At 36.5% G+C, this 26777-nt stretch overlaps 1 protein-coding gene across 1 annotated transcript in view; it reads right to left on the reverse strand.

The window, feature by feature from the left end:
• The window catches only part of SPTLC3 (serine palmitoyltransferase long chain base subunit 3), a 91701-nt gene that overhangs the window by 36227 nt on the left and 28697 nt on the right, over positions 1-26777 (reverse strand). The window contains exons 2-5 of the mRNA XM_088150461.1: positions 16000-16191; positions 11552-11706; positions 8237-8385; positions 2492-2616 (exon numbers count right to left, since the gene is read on the reverse strand). Coding sequence (XP_088006587.1) covers positions 2492-2616; positions 8237-8385; positions 11552-11706; positions 16000-16191 — 621 coding nt within the window. The remainder of the gene's footprint in view (positions 1-2491; positions 2617-8236; positions 8386-11551; positions 11707-15999; positions 16192-26777) is intronic.

Consider the following 26777-nt stretch of genomic DNA (forward strand, 5'->3'; position numbering starts at 1 on the left):
AAGAAGCTGTTTGTTCTTTATAATTAAATCCAAAATCTTATTGTAAAAGTTTCAATATTCCAAATTTATCTGGTTCCTTAGTCCATTTATAACTTTCTAAGATCAAAATCTTATTTAGTTTCTTGCTGTTTATTTCAGATTCTTTAAATTCTTAAGCTTATGATTAAAATTTTCTTTCATTCAGGATTGAAGGCAATCTCACCTGGTGTTTTCAAACTTGTCGTTCCGAAGGTCTCTAATAGCTTAGAAATAGTTAATGAGCAATTTCTGAAAGTGATTAGCAAATGAGGTTAGTGAATGTAAGTGTCCTTTAAAAGGCACCGACCGTGGTTGCGAGCAAGATGGCTATTCCCATTGTATCCCAGTGCTCAAACCCACACTGGGTTTGAAAACTGTCTGGAGCACATGTGGGTCATCTCTGATCATCTCCTTGTTGGAGAGGTTCTGGAGGGCTGGTCTATTCACCAGCTATTCATTCTTCGCCACAGTCATCGGCTCGCTTTCGCAGAGACGTTTTCAGTCCGCCAATTCCTCCCCCGAAAGCCAAGGTTTTTTAGCTGATAAGTATTCTGTAGCCTACTAACTAATGACAGATTCTGACATATTGATGTGGGTAGTTGTTAGTAATGTCACCTCTCCACTATATCCTTATATTACTGTAATATTTACTATTTTAGAGATTGTTTTGGTAAAACTGGTAAATATGAAGGAGTGATTTATTTTAGTACCTGAAAAGGAGTTAATAGAGAATTCAGATTTTTTCCCATTTAAGTTAAAGTTCCTGTACCAACTATGTTAATAACATAAGTTCTCTTTGTCCTGACACTGTTACTGTTGCTTCTAAAATTCTGTATTTGTTAAAGGTCTGAGAAGAGTTAACTGAGGCTCCAAAACCAAAAGCCTATTTTCATAAAAGAAGTTGAAGGACGTGGATGAAATCTGTATTAATTAGAAACAATTTAAGAACATTCACTAATGTGTTTCAGGTTTCTTCTGCCACAGTCATATTTTGGTATGAAATGTGTAAGATATCTTTGGAGTGATCAGTACTTATTAAAGACCCATATTTTCTTTTTGGCTATATTCGTGCATTTGGAATTTATCAAGGCATCAAGAATGATGGATTCCTCATGCACAGGAGTAGTAAAAAAACAACAACAGTACAACACTAAAAAGATAAATCTATAACTGATTTGCAGCAGTGGACTACTAAGAATGTACTATTTCTTAACATAAATTAGTTTCTTTTTGACAGGAATAACAAAGAAGACTCAGTAAATGTATCTTCTGTTTTTGTGGACTTAAGGGGAAACCAGAGGCATCAACAGGGTAGGGGACAGGGATGAATGACAACATGAATGTTGCAGTGTCATAATCCTTGCTTAGTCATTCTGATGAAATCATAGGATTGTGTGAATGCCTCTGAATGAACCCATGCAAATTCAAGTAGTGTAGTTTGAAATTTTCCTAATTATACAATCCTAAACAGACTTACAAAAATAATTTTAGCAACCATAGACAAAGAAACACGTAGATTTTGTTTAGAAAATGAAGACTTTAACACAGTTCTCTTGATTGAATTATAGGCATTATAATTTTTTTTAACAACTACACATATCATCACTATTATAAGTTACAGTTATTGTCCAGAATACTACCTCATCAATGAGAAATTAAGAGTAGATCAGATCTCTGGTCCATTTTCAAACACCCTGATTCCTAGAATAGTCATCCAGATTCTCCATGGAAGCAAATAAGTAGTCTGACAAAACTATTCTACTTTGTGTGTAATTAGAAATGCTTATAATATACCAATGGTTGCATTTATGTTAAATAACAGAAACCTCTCTTGAACACCGTCCAAATGAAATTAGTCTGCTGTTGTATAATTGAATTTAGTTCAGCATTATTTAAGTAGGAGAAAAATTCTTGGTGGTTCTCCTAATGTGTGCTCCTTCATCAGAGCAAAGCCAGAGGCAAAAGTTAAATAAATTATTAAATCAACTAAGGTTTATGCAAAATATGTGGAGAAGTAAAATAAATAGGAAATATATATTTCTATACAATTTTTGAACATTAAGGACAGCATTACTTGTACAGATCTGATTATAATTTATGATACCTGTGATGGAATGGTTAGGTGAAGGCCGCGCTCAGGGAGATAAGCATCTCCTTAGCCCCCTGCAGGAGCGTGGGAAGGTTAAGAGGATGAGACTGGCACCACCCTAAGGAATTCGCGGTGTCTGCTTGCTGGCTTGGGAAGTTTAGATTCAGTCTGGCGAGATTCTGTCTTATGGGTGAAAGCTAATAAAAGCTATCGAACTAGACCTGTACTGTCTCGTGGAGTTCTTTGGGCTGAACCTGACAATACCCTTGCTAAAGATTACCACCATTTGTCTTTCCTTCTAAAAGAAATGAGACACCTTTACAATGATCTTAAATTTCCTGGGAGATTATCAAAACAAATTTATTCCAAAAGATGTTCACTCACCTTCCCTACCAATGCTGGAATATTCATAGAATTTGTAGCAAATCCCATGCCAAATGCCAGAGCTGCTTCAACGCCAAGGAATTGTGCTACCATATTTTCTAACTCCACATGCTTATCAAGGTTTCCTGTTATCAACAGCAAAAATATTTTAAAGGATCTCATTAGTATCTTTCATGAACAGCTAAACTAAATCATAATATAAACTTATTTACTTTCACATATTAACACTGGCAATTTTTAAAATTCTGCACACTAGAATTTAGAATTAAAAGCGCTATGTTTCTTACAGGGGAAGTAGGAATCATATTATAATTAAAGCACTTATATTCCAATCTCCAATTTAAGAGAAATAGTAAAGTGAAATAAATATGTATATATCCACTTGTATCTGTTCTGCTCCCCAAATGGGAAAGGGGAAGAAGTAGTTTTCACCTGTTTCTTTATTCATGTTCAGAAGAATAAGGGAACTTTCCCGAATGTCATCTAAAACAATGACTGGAAGATGCCAGAAGAAACTGACAAAAATCTCCTCAGAGTAGGAGTTTCCACTAGAGAGTAGTCATGATCTTGATAAGACAGATTTGGATCTAAACTAATACATTTAATCTTCATGCTATAGTAAAATGGGTTTATATACTAAACTTCCTCAAGAGCGTCTCATTTTTGGAAACTTTTTTTGCTTCTGTTGCCTCCTATTAAATTAGAAATCTGAATTTATTTATTTATTGTACTTATATAGCCGCCCATCTCACATAAATATAAGCACTGGATTATCATGAGCTGCCCAAATAAATTCACCCATTCTATTTCCTTCAATTAGCAAGAATTGAGAGATCACCAAAGCACACTGCCCTCTTCTGTAGCAAAATCCAACTTGGCAATATAAAGATATTCTAGCAGCATATTTTAGAAAATATCAATATGCTGCCTTATTTGTATGGCAATGATTTCTGAACTACAATGAGAACTGATTCTTGATTCAACTTTGCAGGAACCCAACCTGACCAACAAGGATGTGTAAGACTAGCCCTACTGCTTTGCATATTTATAATTAAAATGGAACTTCTGTAGGTGGTAGGGTGAGGTGTTTGTGAACATTTGTGACAAAGACATTCTGGGTGGGGTTGAAAAGCCCAGTTTAGTTTCATCAAATTTCTCTTTTAATGCAGAAGGATAAGGCAAACTTAAATACGGTTATGAACAGCTCCATCTGATTCTCAAGGCTCACTTAAGCAGGATAAATGTACATAATTAAAGTGATATACCCAAAGAATGTTCCAGTCATTCATGTGGATTAAATCACGGAATTGTATCTTGATTTAAAAATACATGCTTTGTATACAAATGGGCCCAGGTTCAGTTCCCCTCTTCTCTGGGTTGGGCTGGGAAAAAACTTCTGTCTGAGAAAAGTGTCACTATTAGCAGAGTTTAGGCTGAATGAAATGGGTGAATGGTCTACCTTAATATAAGGCAACTTCCTATTTTCTCTGGCATTTGTACCGCTGAGACACAGGAAAAGGATCTGCAACAAGCTATGTATTCCAAAATTTTAGCAATGCCAGAAATCACAAAAAGGTAATATGGAGAACTTTGCTTGTTCCTCTTCTCTGATCTTTCACATCTCAGGTAATTTTTGAACTCTGTGGTTTTTATCTGCTTTCAGCAGAATGTAATGAACAAGTTCAGAATGGAGGGTTTGCACTGAAAGACAAATGTCTTCTCAAGCTTGAGGAATTGACAAATGAAGCGCTACACAAGCCATCTTTCCTACAAAGATAAATTACCTCTGAAACATCCAGGAGGTTCACTAGCCATTAGCGTCTCTCTTATGGTGAAAAGGACAAAAAAGCAGTGTTGATCTTGAGAGCTCAGCTACCCTCACTTTTCTAATATCTATTCTGCATGGCCTTCAGCAAAACAATTGCTAATGCTAACCAGAATTCACAATTCACTGTAAGCTCAGGGTAGAGAGACCCTTGATTAACATTAGCTAAACACCAAAGAGGGCAAAAGCCACAATCTCCCACTAGAATAATATATATCCAGATCTTATGATTTTACATACTGAATTAACTCTTAGAAGAGACTACTATGTGCCCTCCAGAGGCTTGAGATTACAACTCCCACATTCCCTTGCTAGTGGCCACGTTGAAGCCAAAACCTCTGGAGGACATCAACTTGCCTATCACTAGCCTGGATGCCTAGCATGTCATGTAACTTTCATCTTGTGAAAATTAAAGCCAAACAACAATTGCTAAAATGCAACATACCGAAAGAACATTACATTGATTATATAGCCTTGTCATACATTAATAGGCATACCAGTTGCTGTGATTGTAATACTAATTTGGACATTTACCTATGCGATTATATCAGTATGAATTTGTAACCACTCATTAACTGTGTTAATCATCCAAATTATATTTTAGCTTTCTTCAGTATATAGGTGGGGTAGGGATTACCAGTTGAACTCTTGCCAACAGCTTTTTCCCCCCCCCACTGCTATGCTCCATAAACTAGTACTAGTACCCCTTAGAACTAAAACTGCTTTTGGTTGTCACCACTAAAAAGCTGCCACAAATAAATCATCAGAAGAAGCATATTTGGGCAACATGCTGCAAAGTCAAAAACAATGAAACATTCTCCCTCCTGAGATTAGGATGGCCCCGACCCTTTTGGCTTTTTGGAAGGCCTTGAAGGCCTGGCTTTATGCCCAGACCTGGGGCCCCAAGTATGCGAAGGGCTCCGTTTCATGGTTGTGCTGACACCGACAGTTTTTAAAGACCTCTTGGCTATATTTATATTTAATTTTCTGTACTGTTTTGTTTGTTTTTATTATTGTTAGCTACCCAGAGTCACTGGTCTGAGATGGGCGGCTATATAAATTGAATGAATGAATGAATGAATGAATGAATGAATGAATGAATGATGTGGAAAATGATTGCAGTGTAAAAACAATGCTTAGATATTAATTGGATCCTCTGGGAGAAATGCTTATTGCTATGAGGGAGAAAAATGCTACCTTGATAAAATAGCTTTGAATCTTTGATAACAAAGGGGTTATTCTTTCAATCATGAGGGCAAGTGTAACACATTATTGGATCTCTACATACAACAATGCCTCTGACTAAAAAAACTGCTGCTGTGTTTATAAATATAGCTACTAACTATATCTGAGCATAGCGTGGCTCACAACTAGGATTCTCCATTCACTTTTGTGCATGTTAATAGATGATGGACGTCTAGGGAGGTGAAAAAATATCACTGAACTGAGGCCAGTTCATGAAATAAATGAATAGGTACGCAAGAGTTCCACTCAACTGTTCTTCCATCTTCCCTTTTTTTTAGCCATTATAATAATTTGCTCTGGGAAGAATGTGCATGAAAGGAACACTATGCTGCATCATGATGTAATACCATGTCAATTTTAAGAGAGCACAGAGAAAACAGCCATTTAGAGTTTTACTTCATTTGAAAAAAAAAATGAAATTAACTACTGGCATTAACAACTCTTCATACCAATGTTGCTTTTGACTGAAGTTAATTGGAATGAATTTTAAAGCTGAACAAGCAAAACCACTCTGCAGTTCTTGAAAGCTTTAAACTGAATTCAAAGACTATAATCCAGGCAATCCTATAGGTGAGTTGTTTTAGCTGAGCAATAATTACTCATACTTTAATTGTTTCTGGTTAGGTAACAGGTAGTTGCTTATGGGGGAGGTTGGGTATCGAGATAAAAAAGTATAAGCAGCCACCCAAGTGGATTGCTTTAAGATTATGCATCAATGCAAAGAGAATAAAATACATTAAGAAGTCAAATCTACAATATACTTCTAAATAAGATTTTTAGACTCAGATCTTAATAACAACAACAACAATAATAACAACATTAATAATTCTACTTACACATAATAATGATAATATTGGAATTGACAAAATCACCATCACACAATTGCAAAAGGCAGCTTTACTTAGAATAGCTTATATTCTGCAATGATACCTTTAACAGCATCAAAGAACATCTGCCTATCCCAGGTCTTTGGGAAGGACTTGACAGGTGGATAAAAATGCCAACTCCAGTCTAAACATCTGGCTGACTATGTGACCAACCATAATAATATTGATTCCTCTGTCAACAATACTGAACAATACTGAACAACAGGCTATGGCTATCAAACATCAAAAACATCTGCCAGGCTATCCCACCTCCTTTACATGGACAATCTGAAGCTGTATGGAAAAACACCATCTCAAATAGAATCGCTACTCAACACTGTCCGAATATACAGCCAAGATATTGCAATGGAGTTTGGACTGGACAAATGTGCCACCTTTACCATCAACAGGGGAAAAATAGTGAAAACTGAAGGAATCAAGATGCCCAATGGAAATAAAATCAAGAGCACACTGAAGTTAAGAAGAAGGTTAGTAGTGAATACATCAGAAGAGTGAAGAAGATCTTAAAAGTCCAAACTCAGTGGCGGAAATACCATCAATGCAATCAACACCTGGCCAATTCCAGTCATTAGATATACAGCTGGAATAGTGGACTGGATTCAAGTAGAACTAGTAGCCCTGGATAGGAAGACCAGAAAAATAATGACAAGGAATCATGCCCTTCATCCACTCAGCAATATTGACAGACTCTACTTATAAGGAGCATAGGTGGGTGTGGAATGTTGCAAGTACACCGGACAGCTGAAGAAGAAGAAAGGACACTGGAAGAATATCTGAAGGACAGTGAAGAAGATGCACTGAAGCTAGTACACCATGAAGGCTTACTGAATGCTGAAGAGACCAAAGCGGGCTATAAGAAAGACCAAATGAAGAACAGAGAAGAGACATGGCAAGGCAAAGTATTACATGGCCAGTACACCAAAATAAAAAATAAAAAACCTATCAGGCAAAGCAGATAACGACAAGACCTGGCAATGGCTAAGAGCAGGACAGTTGAAGAAAGTGACAGAGGGGCTAATTCTGGCTGCACAAGACCGAGCCTTAAGAACAAATGCATATAAAGCCAGAATTGAGAAGACAACAACAGACAGCAAATGTCACCTCTGCAAAGAAGCTGAAGAAACAGTGGACCACCTGGTTACCTGCTGCAAGAAGATTGCACAGACTGACTACAAACAACAACATGATAAAGTAGCAACAATGGTGCATTGGAATATCTGCAAGAAATACCATTTGCCTGCAAGAAAGAACTGGTGGGACCACAAAACAGACAAAGGAATAGAAAATGAAGACGCTAAAGTGCTCTGGGACTTTAGAATTCAAAGAGACAAGCACCTGCCACACAACTCTCCAGACTTAACAATTGTTGATAAGAAAGACAAAAAAGTCTGGATTGTGGACACTGCAATACATGGAGACAGCAGAACAGAAGAGAAAGAACTGGAGAAAATCACAAAATACAAAGACCTGCAAATAGAAATAGAACGACTGTGGCAAAAGAAACAAAGATAGTACCAATAGTAATCGGTGCCTTGGGTACAATCCCAAAACATCTGAAGAACCACTTGAAGACCATCGGCACTGACAAAATCACCATCAGTCAATTGCAAAAGGCATCTTTGCTTGGAACAGCTTATATCCTGCGATGATACCTTTAACACTATCAAACAACATATGCCTATCCCAGGTCCTTGGGAAGGACTTGATAGGTGGAAAAATGCCAAATCCAGTCTAAACATCTGGCTGACTGTGTGCCCAACCACCAAAATAATAATAATTTCTACTTACCCATTTCTTGCCTGGTGCTACATACGCCTGTGCCATATTTATATAACACTGAGTCCACAGTTTTCAAAGCATTATGTTCAGTTTCTGCAAAGCCAAGGTAATTATATGAACCCATATTGATTACATTCTTGATTGTCCTTCCAGTGAACCTATAATAGCCAAGGAAATAACAATATATTTGATCATTGCTAAAATTCTTTTGAACTAACCAAATCCATTTTGAAACTCAGCTAATTTCAGGGGACTGTGGAATCCTCCTTCCTTGAATCAACTCAGGTAGCCTTGTCTTCTAAGGCAAAGCCAAGGCTGAAAGGGGTTTTTCTTTTCAGGAAAAGGTGAGGCAACAAATATTGTCCAATAAAATTGCATTTCTTTAATACTTTTAAAATTTCCCCCCTCCCTTCCCTTTCTTCCTCTTTAACTTCTTTTAATTGCAATTTTTAAAATGTATATTTAATGTATTTTATGTATATATATGTATATGTACACATGTTAGTCAAAGACCACAATAAAGGTTTACTTTATCTTACCTTTCAGAAAAACAAGAAAGAAGTTGTATGGAGAATCACAACTTTCTATATAAACCCAGACTGTGCCCAAAAATACCTTTATATGTCTCAGCACAAGAAGCATTTTATAGGAAAGCAGCAGCAGGTAAAGAGAAATGTCTAATCTATTGAGAGCTGTCAGAACAAAAGCATGGACAATATAAGATGAAACCAAGAGAACAACTGGCTACAGAGGGATTTAAGTTTTCAATGGTTTTCGTATGCACAATTAAGAGAAAGATTTAAAGTAGACAATAGGACATTTGGAACTGAGCAGCAGAAGACAGAATTTGAAGTTGAAATATGTACAAATGATGAACATGTAATTGCTAAAATGTATAAACTTTTTCTGAAATTTGAAATGGAGGAAGAACTAGTGAAAGAGTATATGATAAAATGGGCTTTGGCTATAACATATTGTTGGAACAGTGGGAAAACACGTGGTTGAAAGGATTGAAATTCACTCTATGTTATAATTAAAAAAATTTTTTTTTATAAAATGATGTACTGTTGACATATGACTCCAGAAAAATTATCTAGAATATATAAAGTTACTTCAAAATTATGTTGGAAATGTGGACAACATGACGGGTCCTTTTATCATGCCTGGTGGACTTGTAAAAAATCCAGAAAATTTTGGGTTCAAATAATAAGAATTTTAAAGACTAATATTCAAGTGATACCAGCATTTTTTTTTTTTTTGCTGAGACTAATGGACAGACAATTAGAAAAGAGCCATGGAAGATTATTTTTATATATGATCATAGCTGCAAGACTATTATATGCACAAAAACGAAAAGACTCTGAAATACCTCCAACAGAGGAATGACTGAAGATGATGGAACTAGCAGAGATGGCAAAATTAACTTGTTTGCTTAGAGAAAGATTAATTAGTACATTTATTAGTGACTGGAAACCCATTATGGAACTTTGGCTGAAAAAAGAAAAAAATGAACTAGTGATTTATGGATTTGATGACTAGAAAGGTAGATTATGGAAAGAAGGAAATTATAATATAACCTTAGAGAGAGAGGATAAAATATAAATGTACTCATAACTGCTGTTAAGAAGATTGGAAGCTACTTACCTTTTTTCTTTCTTTTCTATTTCTATTTCTTTGTTTCTTTTTTACTTTATTACTTTTTTCTATTCTTTTTCTCTTTAATTCAAAATTTGTATTGTTTTTATTCTATTTAAAACATATTTAATAAAAATTATATATGTATATATATAAAAAGAGAATCACAACTTTCTAACCAACTGATTGTGCTGGTTATGATGAAATGTGTGTGCATATATGCAGGGGAGCGAGTAATGACATTTTCCCCCTTCCATTGATTTCAATGAGAAGTAGAATAATTATGCCAGCTCCAGGGCTGCAGCACATTTCTCTAATCCTGCCCTTCCTCCTGCCAATCGATAGTCTAAAATGTGACCTAGGAATGAGTTTCAGTTTCAAATGATTCTCAGTCTACCTGCAACATGCCCTTTTTCCAGTCAAGAGTAGTGTGGTGGTAAAAGGTACCCCTCCACACACATGAGCTGCATTCACTACTAAACCTATGAGATGCCCCCACCCCCCGGTGTGGCCTGCTTAAAGTGGCCTTGTAATAAAACATTCACAGTAAGCTGAATTGAACCTGAGTGGCAACAATGGGATAAATCAGACAGGAACCAGTGGCCCAAATGGTGGTAACACTTCATCTGCTGCAATTGGAAGATCTCTTGAACTATCCCTCCTCGTCTGCTTGGATGTGTCCCTTTCTATGAACACAGACGTTATATAACATCCAACAGTCCTTCAGACGACCTCTTCCAGCTTTAGACTACAATTTATATTTCCATAATCTCTTCCTCTTTTTTCATATACACCCACTCCTCATTTAGTGACTACCACATTTAGCAACCATTTGCAAATATGACTGTAATAAAGAAATCATTTTCCAACCAATGCACATATTTATGACCAGATTTCGTATGCCTGATGCTGGAGTGAGAGTAATGCTGGCACAGCTGTCCGAGAAAACTTTATCTGAATGAGACAGCAACAACCAGTGATCTTTGCAGCATCTCTCTCATTCAGTCATGTGTTCACTTAGGGACCATTTTGCTTAACAACATGGTTGTTGGAAGGGAACTTGGTCACTAAACGAGAACTGAGTGTATTGTGTACACCATCAGAAAAAAAAATAGAAACACACACATGGAGTTTTCACAGTCGCCATTTATACGGGGTAGCTCAGGTTTCAAACTTGTGCAATATTGTGACAACTTCAACCTGAATACAGATATTCTTATGAGTAGAAGCATCTCCTTTGACATTTCTCTACCTGTTTGTCTTCCCTGGAAAAATAATGGAGTACAAATGCCACAGACAGGAGGAAGGGGATAAAAGGTCCTGCTGTTCCGTAAGAACTTTTTAAATAAAAAGAATGGAAAGGTCACATATTGTTAAGTTTTGGGGAGAAGATCAAAATGAAAATCAACAGCACATGTCAATTTCACCAGGTAAATGGACACACAACCATTCACTAGGAAGAAGGCAACAACAACACTAATTGTTGGCCTTGAGCATAAAGGGAGTAGGTTCTAACTTTGAAAATGATATGAAGTCAGGCCTATAAATATAACATTTTTGCTCCTAAATTCTAGAAAAAATGAATACAATTTTATTTACATTAGTTAAAAACGAATTTGGAAAGTATTTTCAGCAAAATTTCCTTCCTTCCTTCCTTCTCTCCTTCCTTTCCTTCCCAGATTGACCCACCTAAATGTCCAGTTGTTGTCATCTGAAATACGCTCCATCAGGTCAAATTTTGGTCCGGGAACACTGCAGATAGGGCGGTTCCAATTGTCTCTTACTCTCATATAGAGGTTTCTTGTAAAGAAGTGTTCAAAGTCTTGATAAAGTGGAACAAAATCCTAGAGTTTTTTTTAAAGAAAGAAAAAGTGTGCAGTGTTACATTTCTAGCATATGTAGACTTTTTATTAAAATTAAATAACTGTTACTTGTAATGATTTCCTTATAGCCAACCCTAGTTCGATTCTTTCATTTTCATCTTTTTGGGAAATTAATACAGTATAAGGCAACATAAGCCTGGATATGAAAATCCCGAGTTCAAATTCTTACTTAGCTATAAAGCTGAGCAATCTCAGGCTAATTAGCCACTGGTTAATTTAATTCACTGGGTTACTGCAAAAATAAAGTAGAAGGAAGGCAGTAATACTTATTGCCCTGAAAGTAAATCCTACTGCTGTTGACAGCTTTTACAAATGTTTCCAGGGCTTCTCAAACTATGCAGAACTGTGACCCCTTAAAATGATAAACATAATATATGACATCCACGCCCATGAATAAAGCTAACAATTTCATTGGGATTGACACTGGACAAGATATAAATAAACCACTTACTTTTAATCATTACTTTTTAATTTCTCCCTCCCTCCCTCCTTCTCAAAATTTCAGACTTAACAGTATCAGAATTGCAGGTTTGCACAGGCAAAATGAGGAACAAAGCTGTGAGTTCCTGACCTACAGTTTGAGACCTCTTGGATTGCAGCATTCTTTCCTACTAAAGTCCAATTCTAAACATCTTTCTGAAGTATTTTAACACCTTGTTATTTGATATTGCCCTTGGTGCTTGGAATTAAGGGGAAATCCCAATTTTTAAAATGTTTTGTTAAGATATTGTGCTTACCACTTGGCATTATAATAAGTTATAACCCAAACTATAACAAATATATAAGAAGCTTGGAATCAAGAATTGGAAACTCCGGTTCTTTTCAACCAATGAGCTTAAGTTTTGAAGAATACTAATTTTATGTCCTGTGATTTAAAATTGAAATTAATCCATCAAAAAATGTTTTTTGTATCCACTGGATGCCATCTAGAGTGTTTTGTAAAGGATGGACTAATGATTATTTGGGTTGGCATTGCAAGAGATTTGAAGGTACTTTAACTCGTATGTTTGGTCATTTTCTGACACATAGGCTGTAATATAGGTTTGATCTGATTGTTATGGTCATGTTCTTCCTTACACCTCTTTTGGAGTAATATTATATAATACATCGACAGAGTTATTGAGAAAACTCTGTTTTTTAAAGATGTGTCTATTGTACTGAATTATATACTAACTACTTGAAATTTAACATGTTCAGAACAAAGATGGGTTTTTTGGTTTTCTAACAATAGCAAAAAGAATGAAAAAAATAGCAGATGAAAAAATACTATAATACCAGATATAAAAGATTGGATTTCAGAGATGTGTTATTCAGCCATTTTTGAGAAGATTATATATTCAGTTAATCAGAAAATGGCACATTATTTCTCCCTTTGGGAAAAAATTTTGAATGGTCTTGGTCAACACTGAAAGCTTAGTTTTTCCTTTTAAAGACTTACAAAATCAGATGAACTTGGGATACAGTTAAAGTTTTTTTGGTTTGTTGTTTTTATGTACTGTCTTGTACAGAGTTCTTGCCTTTTGTGTATGAAAAATTGTTTATTTTTATTTACGTTATTTTATATATGTTTGTTTGAAAATGGATCAGTAAAACTATTCGGTTTTTGGGAAAAACAAGAAGTTATAACCAAAACTAATGAAATTAGATAGTTTAAAGTGAGGATAAATTTGCATAATGTAGAAGAGATATTTGCTCTGAACCAGCAACAGACAGAATTTCCTTAGCATTGTTCTGTATCTAAATAAATAAATAAATAAATAAATAAAAAACCCTCAACACTCCTGAATTATATCTTCTTTTTATTTTTATGTAGGTATTTACATGTCTACCAAAATGAGGCAAGCTGAAAAGCACTTTGCAAAATTAAAAAGTGACCTCTGCCAAATATTACTATAGTGAAGTTAGAAATCCATTAGATCAATGGAATAATCATTTCCTTTATCAAGCAGGTGCTTTGACGACTAAGAAACTAATTAATATAATAGTGCATTTTCTATTGCACATAAGATACTCTTACTTTCCTGCATTTATAATGTACAAATATAATATCCATCCCTGAACTCTGAATGTCAAATTGAATATTCCTTTATTACTGTACTTCCCCTCCTGTCTGTTTATTGTTGCCAGAAAACAAATTATACTTAGGGAAGGTAGATTTCCTACAAAGAAACACACAAATACTATATATTATATATTTTTTGTGCCCATTCTTAAGGAGGTCTGGATAGGGAGGAATAGACTGAGACTCAATCTCAGCAAAATAGAGTGGTCTTGGTTTTCGAAGTCTGCCAATTTTAGCAAGAGTGCATTGTAAACTTTGAGTGTGGTTGCTGATTCACAATTTTCTTGGATTTACAACTCCTTGAGGAGCAAGTGACAAGTGTGGCAAAGAGGCCCATTGCACAGCTCCAACTTGTGCACCAATTGCAACCTTTCCTGAAATAGCAGGCATTACTTATTGTCACTCATGTCTCAGTTACCTCTCAATTGGACTATTGCAAGGGTTTTTACATGGGACTGCCTGAAGAACATTCAGAAGCTACAGATGGTCCAGAATGTAGCGGCTTGGGTAGCGACACATATATCTTGAGGCACCCATATAATTTCTGTACTATCAGAGCTGCACTGATTGCCAGTTGGCTTTTGAATGCAATTCAAGATGTTAGTTGTCACCTTTAAAGCCATTCATAGTTTGGGGTCTGGGTATCTGTGGGACCACCTTCTCCTTGTAACATCTGCCTGCCCAATAAGATCCACTACGGTGGGCTTGCTACGCATCCCCTCAAATAGCAATTGTCACCTTTAAGGCCCATGTAAACATTGCTTTTCTATTACTGCCCTCTCCTCTGGAATAACACTGCTTTTGATGTGCAATCATCCCCTTCCTTCCTGGCTCTTAGGAAACAGGTGAAAACTGGGCCAAGGAGGTTGGATTGTTGTATTTGCCTGTTGGGTTGTGAGATTGCATTCATATTTTTATTGTTAATAGTTTAACTTCTGTTTCCTGATTCCATAGAAACATTACTGTTTTTAAATTAATTGTATGGTTATAATCCCAATTACATATTGGGGAGATATATATATTGGTAGATTGGAATCGCCTAAGTAAATAAAAAAAAACATGCAGTTGCTCAGGACTTACATTTTTGGAGGCAAGAGAAGAAAGAAGAAAACACTTGTGCAACAAAAATATACTTTTGCTTAACCAAATTACTACATTGACTGAAATTCTCAAAATAAAATTATGACCTGTCTTTACTGTAAAAAAATATTATGGGAAATATTAAAACTCTTGTAATAGCAGTTAATATGGATGTGTAACTAAGCCATTAGCAAACTAACAATCTATGAATATCCATGCGTATTTGCCCAGTAGTAGATCCTGCTTGGACAGAATCTAATGAGATGATCAGACTTATATTCTGTGAGGCCATCTGATATATATTTGATCTTGTGGATTCTGAGGAACTGGAAAGGGTTCTCTGTACTTTGAGATCTGTCACCTGTGACCTGGGCTTATGTCCTACTTGTTTACTCTGGGCAGCTAGATAGGTGGGGTGGGGTGGGGTGCAGCTGGACTCAGGAGAAGGTCAAGAAGTTTTTAAAAAGTCACTCTGAGTTCATCACAATTCTTGGTTGAGATGTGGAAGCAAACATTTTGATCCCCTTCCTCCCAACCGTATAGGAGGTAAATATTTGAGACAGAGGAATGTGTGTGTCTTAAAGGAATTGGTGCAGCTTGTCTTTGTGTATAACACCCCAAAACTGTGATGAGCAAATAAATACTCATATTTTGCTAATCTGTAGTTTAGCAGTTAAACTACTGAAGAGCAAGACATGAAAACATGGCAAATGTGCCGCTTCCTATTAATTGCATTTAAGGGGCTACTCAGATCAGCTTTTAGAAAGTTTTGTATTATAACTGTTGTCTTTCTGATTAGCAACATACAGGCTTGGGCTGATGAGTGTTAATCCTAAATTTCTAACAGGTGCTGTGCTTTTTTTAGAACTTGTGGCAATATTGAAAGAAACAAAATTCTATAATGGCAGCTACCACTGTCAGCAAATACTCCATATTCACATATTTTTACTGTTCATTTTGTCCAAGCCATACATAGGAGAAATACTGTAATAGGCCCAATGTACACATTTGCAAAGAAATCCTTTATTGTCAACTTGATTCTGTCTTTTTGTCTTTGTTGGACTTCTTGAGAAGTAACTGGGACTGTTCATACAGTTTCAAGCCCTACATACCTTTTGCTCTTCCCGTTCTCTTGGGCCAATGCTTTTTTGTAATCCATAGGCTCTTAAGAAATCTCCCAAGTACCCAAATAAACTTGCAAATACAAAACCAAGAAATGTAAGCACAGCAATGTACATGGGTGGTTGTTCAAAGGATTCATTAAAAGGTCTTTTATAGATAGTTCCATTTGCTACACCATTTTCCTAAAAAAGAAAACAGATAAAGTTACATCAATAAACATTCATCCACTTAAAAGTATAGTGATTTTAATGTGTTTCATATGCTTATTCTTTAAACCTACCCATCCAATTAAAAAAAAATGTTTCACACAAAGAAACATACCTCACCTATATAATAATATAGTTTCTAATTACTTTCTATTTGTTTGCTAATATGAATATGAAAGACAGCATAACAGACTTGGTAACTGACACTCTCTCTAAGAGTACAAAGCAAAAGAAAATCAGTTAATAGAGAATCTTGATACAAATGCAAGGAACGGGAATGAACTAAAAAATAAAAGAAATAAATGTTGAATATAGCACATTTCTGCAACTCAGGATTTAAGGTTCTAATCCAGAAGGATGCCTTCTATTAACTAAACCCTAATTATTACAGCAGGCTGTTGAACCTGGGAATTATTTTAGGGAGATTTCTATTCTTGCATGACAGATAAGCACATAAAATTCAAACGGTGTAGCAAAGAAAGGCCTGCTTACTCAAAGAGTATCATTCATGACAAGAACTGCTCCTGCTCTGAAGATACTGAAGAGAGTGTGTGTGAATATACAGCATCTTCAGTTTGTTCAATATTCTTATGTCACTGGACTCTTTCTTTCCTAAGGACTGTAGCTTTTTAATGGGCTTCTCGATTCACTACTGGAATTTTCATATCTGAACAAAACTAAAGATATTACATGAAAGTTTACTTCAGTTAAACAAAACATGCATAAATTTCTTTCAGTATTCTACCTTTTTTGATGCTTTCATTCAGGAATATTAAGTAAGCAGTAAGTATATTAACTGTATTTACATCTTTTGTTTAAATAAATCCCTTCTTAAAGTACGAGATTCTGATGGCTACCATCTTATACTATTTTCAATGCCATCAGCAGTGCCTTAGCATTTCAGAATTCTCTGAGCAGTGTTTTGACCACATCAGTAAGTCAGAAAGAATCTAGTATGTTTCCCATAGCTGCAAGAAGGAAAAAAAAAAACCCATTATGCAGAAATAGGCATAGATAAGTTGATAATAAAAACCAGTAGCTTATAGCAGGAAACAATTGTTGACAAAAATATGGTTTACATATGGCTCTGTCATTTTGATCAGGATATGGTTCACCCAACAGAGTAGATATTATAGAACAATGTAATATAAAAATCGTAGTAGCAGTAGTAAAAGTTTCTATAAACTCTCACAAGAATTCTGAATACTAGAACTGTACATGGCTTTGTCCCCAATAATACTGCTAAACAGGGTTTCTCAACCTTAGCAACTTTAAGATGGGTGGACTTCAACTCCCAGAATTCCCCAGCCAGCATGGCTGGCTGGGGAATTCTGGGAGTTGAAGTCCACCCATCTTAAAGTTGCTGAAGTTGAGGAACCCTGTGCTAAAGTATTCAAGATAAGAAGATATTAAGAAGGAAACGAAGTGATTCCCATGCTAATATCTTATGATGGTAATGCTCATTTAATGCATTCCTGTTAAAGGACTTGATTACTTCTTAAAGGCCAATCCAGTAGCCATGGCAAAGCACTTTGCAGCAGCTGCCCTGAAGAAACCAATGGAAACCATAACAACGTTCCCCCCAAATGTCTAATACAACACATTAATGGCACTCTGTATCAATAGTGTAAATAGTCTATGTGAACAAATAGAGCTTTCAGTGCCAAAGATGCTCTAACAGGACTAAGGAGAAACACTCACTGTTTGATAACTGTCCTAAAACCTATTTCAGTAGGCTTCAACAAATACAAAAATGATTTTTTTTAATGTTGCTGTTCACATTTGGAGAGAAATGACTGCAATCTTGAAAACAGAAATGATCAACAGAAAAGTTAAACTACAGATACTAAAAACAACTAGAACAACTACTCACTCCAGCAGATCTTCTTGCCAATATTTTCAATACTCAGTACCAGACTCAATCTTTAATTGCCAGGGACAAAAGGTTAGTTATGCTATAGGGTTCCAGAAATCACTCTCCTGTAATACCAACTATAATAAATTTCAGGGCAAAAGTGACTGATCAAGAAATACTTGATTCTTTTGATAATGAGGAGCTGAGTGGAAGTCACTTAAATATTTGGATCATAAATCAATGAAGTAATAATCTAGCTTCTTCTGTTGACATAGCAACCCTAACCCAACATTCAAAACAATTAATTGAACTGGACCTTATTCAGTCCTACGACTTCATGAATATATAACTTCCTGGTTGATACTAAGATTATTATTCAATTTTTTTTTTAATGACAATCTGAAAAAAACTGCTTTAGATGGTATGTGCATCCTAAGTGTATGTCAGTAAGTGCATCTACCTTTTATCTGGTAGGATTCAGGATGCTGGCCTACAAGGCAGGTTTTAATATGTTGGCTTGCAAAATAGTGTTTAGATTAGAGATCCTAGTAAAATAAAGCTTTAGTTACATTTTTGGCATACCAGTAAAAATATGCCACAACTAGTATTATCTTTATCATTAAAAGGGAATGTTAGATATGGTTCAATGCAATTAATGTATTCTAGAATTTCTCTATCTTACTAAAAAGCATTATGAGAAAGCCTTGATTGATCAAAATCATGATGGGTTATGAAGTTCAATTTCAATGGGTCCAACTAATGATGACCATGGTACATGTGAAATTGTGACTTGGAATGTAAGAGGAACACATGATAAAAACATGAAGTAATAAATTAATGAAATAAAGAAAACATGTATGTCTGTGAAATCATGAAAAAGGGAGAAGATGTAATAGAACAGAATTAAATTGGTCTGATCTTGGAGAATGATAAATACATCAAGGAAGCAAAGTTGTAGGTTTAATTTTGAATGAAATGGCTAAAATGTATATCAGAAAGTATGAATTGGTATCAACTGCATTGTTGAAAGTGTGTATCAAAGGAACAATCCTTTGATGACAGTTGCATGTTATCCTCCAGTAAATGATGATAATGGAAGAGGACAGATAGACAGCTGACTGACTTTGGGAGAACATGTTACCAGGAGGGTTATGAGTGGAAAATGATTGTTGGTTGAGGGTTAAGTCAGTAAATGTTCTGGAAAGAGCAGAAAGTGAGCAGGAGGTCAAACAGCACTGCCTCATGCTGAAGCGGCCTGCCCGAACAGAGGAGAAAGCAAAAAGGCAGTGCCTTTTTGAGGAACGCTGTAAATTGCTCACTATCATTGGCTTCAACTCCTCACAACAACCACCCTGTGAGGTGGGTTGGGCTGAGAGAGACTGACTGGCCCAAAGCCAGCTTCCATGCCTAAGGCGGGACTAGAACTCATAGCTTTCTAGCCTGGAGCTTAACAACTAGACCAAATTGGCTCAATTATCTTAAATAATTTTTTATTTAAAGAGAGCCAGTTTGGTGTAGTGGTGAAGGTGCTGGCCTAGTGGGGCTTGCATGCTCCGAGAAGGATGAAAGCTATGCCAGAGGTTCAACCATACTGGACAGGTCTCATCAGAGGAGGTAGACAAAGAGTGCCTCTCCCATAAACTATATGTTGAGATGTAATTTACAAAAACCTATACTGGATTGGTCATCGCCCAGGTCAACAAGGACCGCACTAGGTGTTCTAGTTCCTGAACATCTGGTGACAAATGGGCTACAGGACTCAAGGCTCAGCAACCAGGGCCAGCAGCTGCAGGACTACTGGAAGAAAAGTTGTTTACCTGTCCCAAATGTATGAAGACTGAAAACAAAGAAATAATGATCTGCAATTACAAATCAAGTCAAATGAGAAGAGGATATCTGAAAAGAATGCACTGGTTCTGGAAAGAACAACATCCAGAATCAGAAATAACAGAACAGAGGCTAGCAGATCAACATCAATTTATAATACAAAATAAGGTATTCACAGAAGTAGAATTGGAAGAACTGCAAAGGTCTAGCCAGGTCAAAGAAACTGAAGGCTTGCCAGAAGTAGCTCAGACTGTAGTGGCAAACCAGGGGGAGTTGGCAGTTGAGGAAGCCAGCATAGCTACTGAATCGTTTTCATTCCCAATTAGGCACCCTCTCCTCTGCCTTCTCCTCAGAAAGAACAAAGCCCTCTACCTAAAAAACACGTGGAACTGAAACAAGGAATAACTGAGCATCTAGAACAGCACAAAAAGAACAGAATAAGATTGCCTGCATTGAAGCTTGTTAAAAAGAAAAAGCTAGCACAAGTATTAAAGGATGCCAATACTGTAATATCAAATATAAGCACCAGCTCACTGCAAGAAACAAACCAACTGATGTACAGCACGGCTGCAGTTATAACTGAATACCTTGGATGCAAAATCAACAAACAAGAAAATAAGCCAGTGCACCACCAAAACGGAAGATCAGGTTGGAAAATAAGATCAGCTTGCTAAGATCAAATGCAAGCAAGCCAGAACAGAATAAAGAAAAGAAGTTGAAGAACAAGAAGATCAAAGAATGCCTGATTAAAAAATATGTCCTAGAAACAAGGAAGATTAAGGAAGCACTGGAACTAATAAAGCAAATAGCACTCATAGTCAAAAAAAAAATCAGCAGATACAAAGCTCGAATTGCACATTATAGGCAGAATCTCCAACTTCAGTTGAATCAGAAATGTTTCTACGAATCCATCAATGGAGAGACTGCAATGAACCAGTCCACACCTGACAAAGAAGAAACAGTGCAGTTCTAGGCCCAGCTATGGGACAACCCAAAGAAACACAACAAAAACGAAGCTTGGATAAAGGAGATGGATAAGAATAAAAAAAGAAGCTGAAATGAAAGAACTTGTAATAACAGTAGAAATGGTGGAGAAAAGGGCAAGGAAGTTCAAGAATTGGTCAGCACCAGGCAAAGATGAACTACATGGTTTTTGGTTGAAACATCTGACCGCTCTGTACCCACTCATTGCCAGGAAGTTTAACAACATACCTCACGGAGGTGAAACTGAAGATTGTTTAACATCTGGGAAAACCTACCTGGTAATAAAAGATCCAACAAAAGGGGGCAGCACCAGGCAACTACAGGCCAATTAGCTGCTTACCAACAACTTTCAAATTGCTGAATGATGTAGTAGTTGATGCAGCCCAACAGCACCTAGTTGAAAACAAGCTCTTTCCATCTGAGCAGAAAGGAAACCACCCAAACAGCAGAGGGACAAAAAATCTGCGCCTAACAATATTGAACAAGTCAAGCCATAGCTATCAAACATCAAAAACATGTGCCAAGCTATCCCACCTCCTTTACACGGACAATCTGAAGCTGTATAGAAAAACACCATCTCGAATAGAATTGCTAGTCAACACTGTCTGAACATACAGCCAAGATATTGTAATGGAATTTGGATTGGAGAAATGTGCCACTCTTATCATAAACAAGGGAAAAATAGTGAAAACTGAAGGATTCAAGATGCCCAATGGAAATAACATCAAGAGTCTGGATGAAGATCACTGCAAATACTGGGCATCCTTCAAGCTGACAATATTAAGCACACTGAAGTCAAGAAGAAGGTTAGTAATGAAAACTTCATGAGAATGAAGTCCAAATTCAGCGGCGAAAATACCATCAAGGCAATTAACACCTGGGCAATTCTAGTCATTAGATACACAGCAGTAATAGTGGACTGGACTCAAGCAGAACTAGTAGCCCTGGATAGGAAGACCAGAAAAATAATGACAAGGAATCACGCCCTTCATCCACGCAGCAACGTTGACAGACTCTACTTACAAGGAGCATAGGTGGGCGTGGAATGTTGCAAGTACATCAGACAGTTGAAGAAGAAGAAAGGCCATTGGAAAAATATCTGAAGGACAGTGAAGAAGATGCACTGAAGCTAGGACACCATGAAGGCTTACTGAATATTGAAGAGACCAAACTGGCCTACAAGAAAGACCAAATGAAGAACAGAGAAGAGATATGACAAGGCAAAGTACTGTATTACATGGCCACTACACAGAAAAATTAGCAGGCAAAGCAGATAACAGCAAGACCTGGCAATGGCTGAGAGCAGGAAAGTTGAAGGAAGAGTCAGAGGGGCTAATTTTGGCTGCACAAGACCAAGCCTTAAGGACAAAGGCATACAAAGCCAGAATTGAGAAGACAACAACAGACAGCAAATGTCACCTCTGCAAAGAAGCTGAAGAAACAGTGGACCACCTGGTTACCTGCTGCAAGAAGATTGCACAGACTGACTACAAACAACAGCATGATAAAGTAGCAACAATGGTGCATTGGAATATCTGCAAGAAATACCATTTGCCTACAAGCAAGAACTGGTGGGACCACAAAACAGACAAAGGAACAGAAAATGAAGAAGCTAAAGTGCTCTTGGACTTTAGAATTCAATCAGACAAGCACCTGCCACCTAACACCCAGTCATAACAACTGTTGATAAGAAAGACAAAAAAGTCTGGATAGCAGACTTTGCAATATGTGGAGACAACAGAATAGAAAAGAACTGGAGAAAATCACAAAATATAAAGACCTGCACATAGAAGTAGAACGAGTATGGCAAAAGAAAGCAAAGATAGTACCAATACTAATCAGCGCCTTGGGTCCCAAATCATCTGGAGTATCACGTGAAGACCATTGGCATTGACAAAATCACCATCAGTCAATTGCAAAAGGCAGATCTCCTTGGAACCTGCGACGATACCTTTAACACCATCAAACAACAACATCTGCCTATCCCAGGTCCTTGGGAAGGACTCGATAGGTGGATAAAAATGCCAAATCCAGTCTAAACATCTGGCTTACTGTGTGACCAACAACAATAATAACAGAATTATCTTATTGCATTAAATGACGGAAAAAGCTCTGATACCTCCTTCTTTGTATATCTTTTAAAAAAAAAAGCCTATAGTATACAAAAAGGGTCCCTTGATGTTATGAATTTATATAAACCCTATATGTTTTCTAGTGTGGGAGGAATGATGCAACACTTCATTAAAAACCAGACACATGCAAAACCAAATATACCAAAACCCTACATTGATTAGAAAGTATTTCCATGCCTAAAGAAAGCAGGTTGGAAAGCTATTGCTTGAAACATCTGCGTTAGTGAATTAGATGACTTCCATGTTTAAAGTACAGGTAGTCCTCAATTTACAACCATTCATACAGCAATTGTTCAAAGTTATGACGATGCTGAAAAAGAAGACTTATGTCCAGTCCTCCAAGTTGTGTCCATCCCAGCACCCCTTCTGGTTCTTTCCTACATGGGACTGGGTAGTGGAACTGGAAACATCAGGAATTGAATTGGTTTGTGGAAACTGGAAATAGTTGCTGTGGACTCACTTGCTTATACAATGGTGTGTGTAGAAAACTGAAGAGTTGTCAGTTGTTGAAAGCCAGCCACACCATTAAGATTATCTTAGTATAATAGAAATAATTTTTTAAAGAATAATTTTAAAGAAAATAAAAATCCTGTCCCCCAAATGTGTAAGTGGTGAACTCATTTAAATCTAAATGGCAGGATAAGTCTCTAGAAATGGCCACATCAAAATACTACATTGTGATTCATGTTGAAATTGGTGAAATATTTACGTATGATAAGGATTACGGAGCTGCTTCATGTATTGTGGAAATGCCAAAGCTCTTGGAGAATTTTTCACAGGAAAAATGTGGAAGATCTATAGAAGCTCAATTGCTTACAGCATCATATGTCAAGTAAGTCTCATATAGATGAGGTACAGAAACAAAAATCCTTTTTATGAGGAGGATTGCTTGGCATTTTGCTTAAAAGTTCAATTGCAAAGAAAAGGCTCCTCTTCCTCCTTCTCCTCATCTATGTAACTTTACCAAGACATGGTACATAACAAAACAAAAAAAATCCAGCAACCGAATAATTACAAATCAATCCCATAAAATAAGGCCAGAACATACAGCCAAAGTAATTAGAACAGGCATAAACCTGGAATTGTCATCTGTGCAAGGGTACGGTGGAATAACTAGACTCTACAGTAACCCACTAATAAAACAGAAAGGTATTTAAACTCCTTTTAAAGGCCATTGAATTTCATAGAGATGGAGGGAGGAAGGGAGAGGGCAGAGTCATGAGGCCAATTTCCTAAAAGGCCTGGAACCTGAAGACCCTTGGTGAAAAACCAAGAGAAGGCCCTATGCAGAGAATTGTAGGGAGAAGTAAAAGCAGATATCGGAGATACTGGAGAGCTTGTGACATAAAAACAAGCATTTAGACCTGGAAGAAATTAAGATTGTTACTGACAGTGTTTCACTGACTATTAAAATATAGTTTAATGCTTTCCATTTAGGATATGAAAGAACACATGGAAAAATATGTGTGTGCATCAGAGAGCTGGAGAAGAAAGAATTATCCTTTTAAATTTCTTGAAATTATCAACAGCATTGCACAGAATGATCTTATGGATGAAACAGAACTGACACCATTTCATATTTTAGTTCTTGATAAAACAGATCTATTACAAATACTTGATACTATTTAAAACAGATCTATTACAAATACTTGATACTATTTTAAATTTAGACTATATATTCTACAGACTATGCTGTACTCTATACTGTAGTCAAACGGATCAACATTCGTTTGACCTGAAAAGAAAAAAAAAGCAGACCCTGCACATGCGGGAAAAAAACACTAGGATGAAAAAAGAATTCTACAGACTATACTGTAAAACCTTGTTTAGTAAAATATTACTATTGCAAGGCTGTGATGCCGTTAACAGTCTCTGAAGTCAGAGTTTTATAAAGAAGACAAACGTGACCTAATGAAAATAATAATATTCATGACTGAAATACCTCTACGATGTTGGGTAGATTCATGACAGCTGAAATGTGATATTTCCTACTTAGTCCAGCAATGGTTGCACATTGTGATGATTAAGAATTTCTGGTGCGTGGAAAGAGATTATGGTGATAAGAGACACTGAAATTTTAATACTCTTTCAGTCTTCTGCGCACAAAAAAGAATGTGAATTGGTGGCTTTCAGACCTCTCAATTAAGTCTGTGGGCTGATAAGGCCTTTGCACTTACTCACAACTACACTCTTCCTTTAGAATATTTCTGGTAACACAAAGATAACAATATAATTTCTAAATACTGCCATAACAAGCTAACAAGCCACATCATGTTAAAAGTACAAGAGGTGGTTTCTTTAAAAACATGACTTCTTGAAGCATTTTGTACACAGTAAACCAAATAAGATCAGAGGACATTAACTTGGTGACTGACTTTCATGGAATGATAAAGTTATGGCTCTTTTGGACATAAGCTCTTAAGAAAATAACCAAATGGATTGTAATTCCATAATTACTGTACTTTCATAAACATTCTGTGTGTGTCTGTTTAGCAAAAAGGTTTCCAGGATTGGTCTGCTTCTGACTATACAGCACAATGTGATTTCAGATTTGGAACTTAGATTCCAAAACTCAGAAATGGAACTGAGCAGATCAATTTCCTATGTTAAAAATACAGACATTTTATAGTTTTATAGTACAATGAGTTAAGTTTGAAGTAGGTTAAAAAAAAAATCAGAAGCAAACTGGTATCAGTATATCTGGATATGGTGATATTTGCTGATCAGAGTCAGGATATAGTCAGATTGATGGATATTAGTGTAACAATCCCAGTATCAGCACAGATGTAAGCATGGCTTCAGTTTAAGGAACATTCTAAAAATGATTATTAAAAGTAATCTGCTTGAAGGAAGATGAATAGATCTAAAAGGGCTTTATTCTACAAGGACACATGCCAAAGATTGTAGAGGAAAATTTTAAGGTACATAATACTTTTCTCTTTGCAGGGTCAGGCTCAATAAAAAGTCTGCATAACAGACGAGCATTGTAGTGTTACTATATGTGCATTTATTAACATGTAAAATAACATCACAAGTTGAGAAATATGCAATTATGTATTTGGATGTACCTGTCTCATAGTGCATACAATTGAACAAAAAAAATTACACGAAAGAAATTTGTTGTTCACTATACTGAAAATTAGAGAAAACATTTGTAATTGTTCTATTTGGAACCATTTGAAACCAGTTCCTCTGAGGGAGAAGAACAAAGCAAAGTGGGAATTTAAGGAGCTCTGCTCTGTCTCTCACTTGTTACTATCCTACCATCATCTTCTAATAATGGGTCCATCCTTTTCTTTTTCTTCCTTTTACTATCAATAAAGCACAAAAAGTCATTTTTGTTGTTTTTAGCTTCCCTTGTGAGCCTGAGCTTTAATTTTTTAATTCACTTTCTGTACATACAGGTAGTTCTTGACGTATGATGACAATTGGGACTGGAATTTCCATTGCTAAGCAATGGGGTTGTAAAGTGTGACTGCACTGCTTAGCGACAGCAATTCCTGCAGTCCTGGTTGCTGTCATTAACTGAATCATTAGGCAACACAATATCCTGCCAGCTTCCCACAACCAAAGTCAGTGGGGAAGCCATGTCCCAGGGTGGCAGGCAGGTAAGTGGCTTCTACTGGGTGGGTGGGGGAGATGAGAGGGACTGAGGGAGGGTTGAGGAGGGAGTACAAGGGAGGGTCAGGGAGAGTACACAGGGGTGCAGTGCAGGTCGGCGAGGGTGCAAGGGGGTGCACGAGAGGCATGGCATGGGAGAGTGT

This window comes from Python bivittatus, unplaced genomic scaffold, assembly GCF_059951505.1.
Source record: "Python bivittatus isolate LINGU-HERP-01145 unplaced genomic scaffold, Pbiv_v1 ctg000020_np1212, whole genome shotgun sequence".
Taxonomy (NCBI): domain Eukaryota; kingdom Metazoa; phylum Chordata; class Lepidosauria; order Squamata; family Pythonidae; genus Python; species Python bivittatus.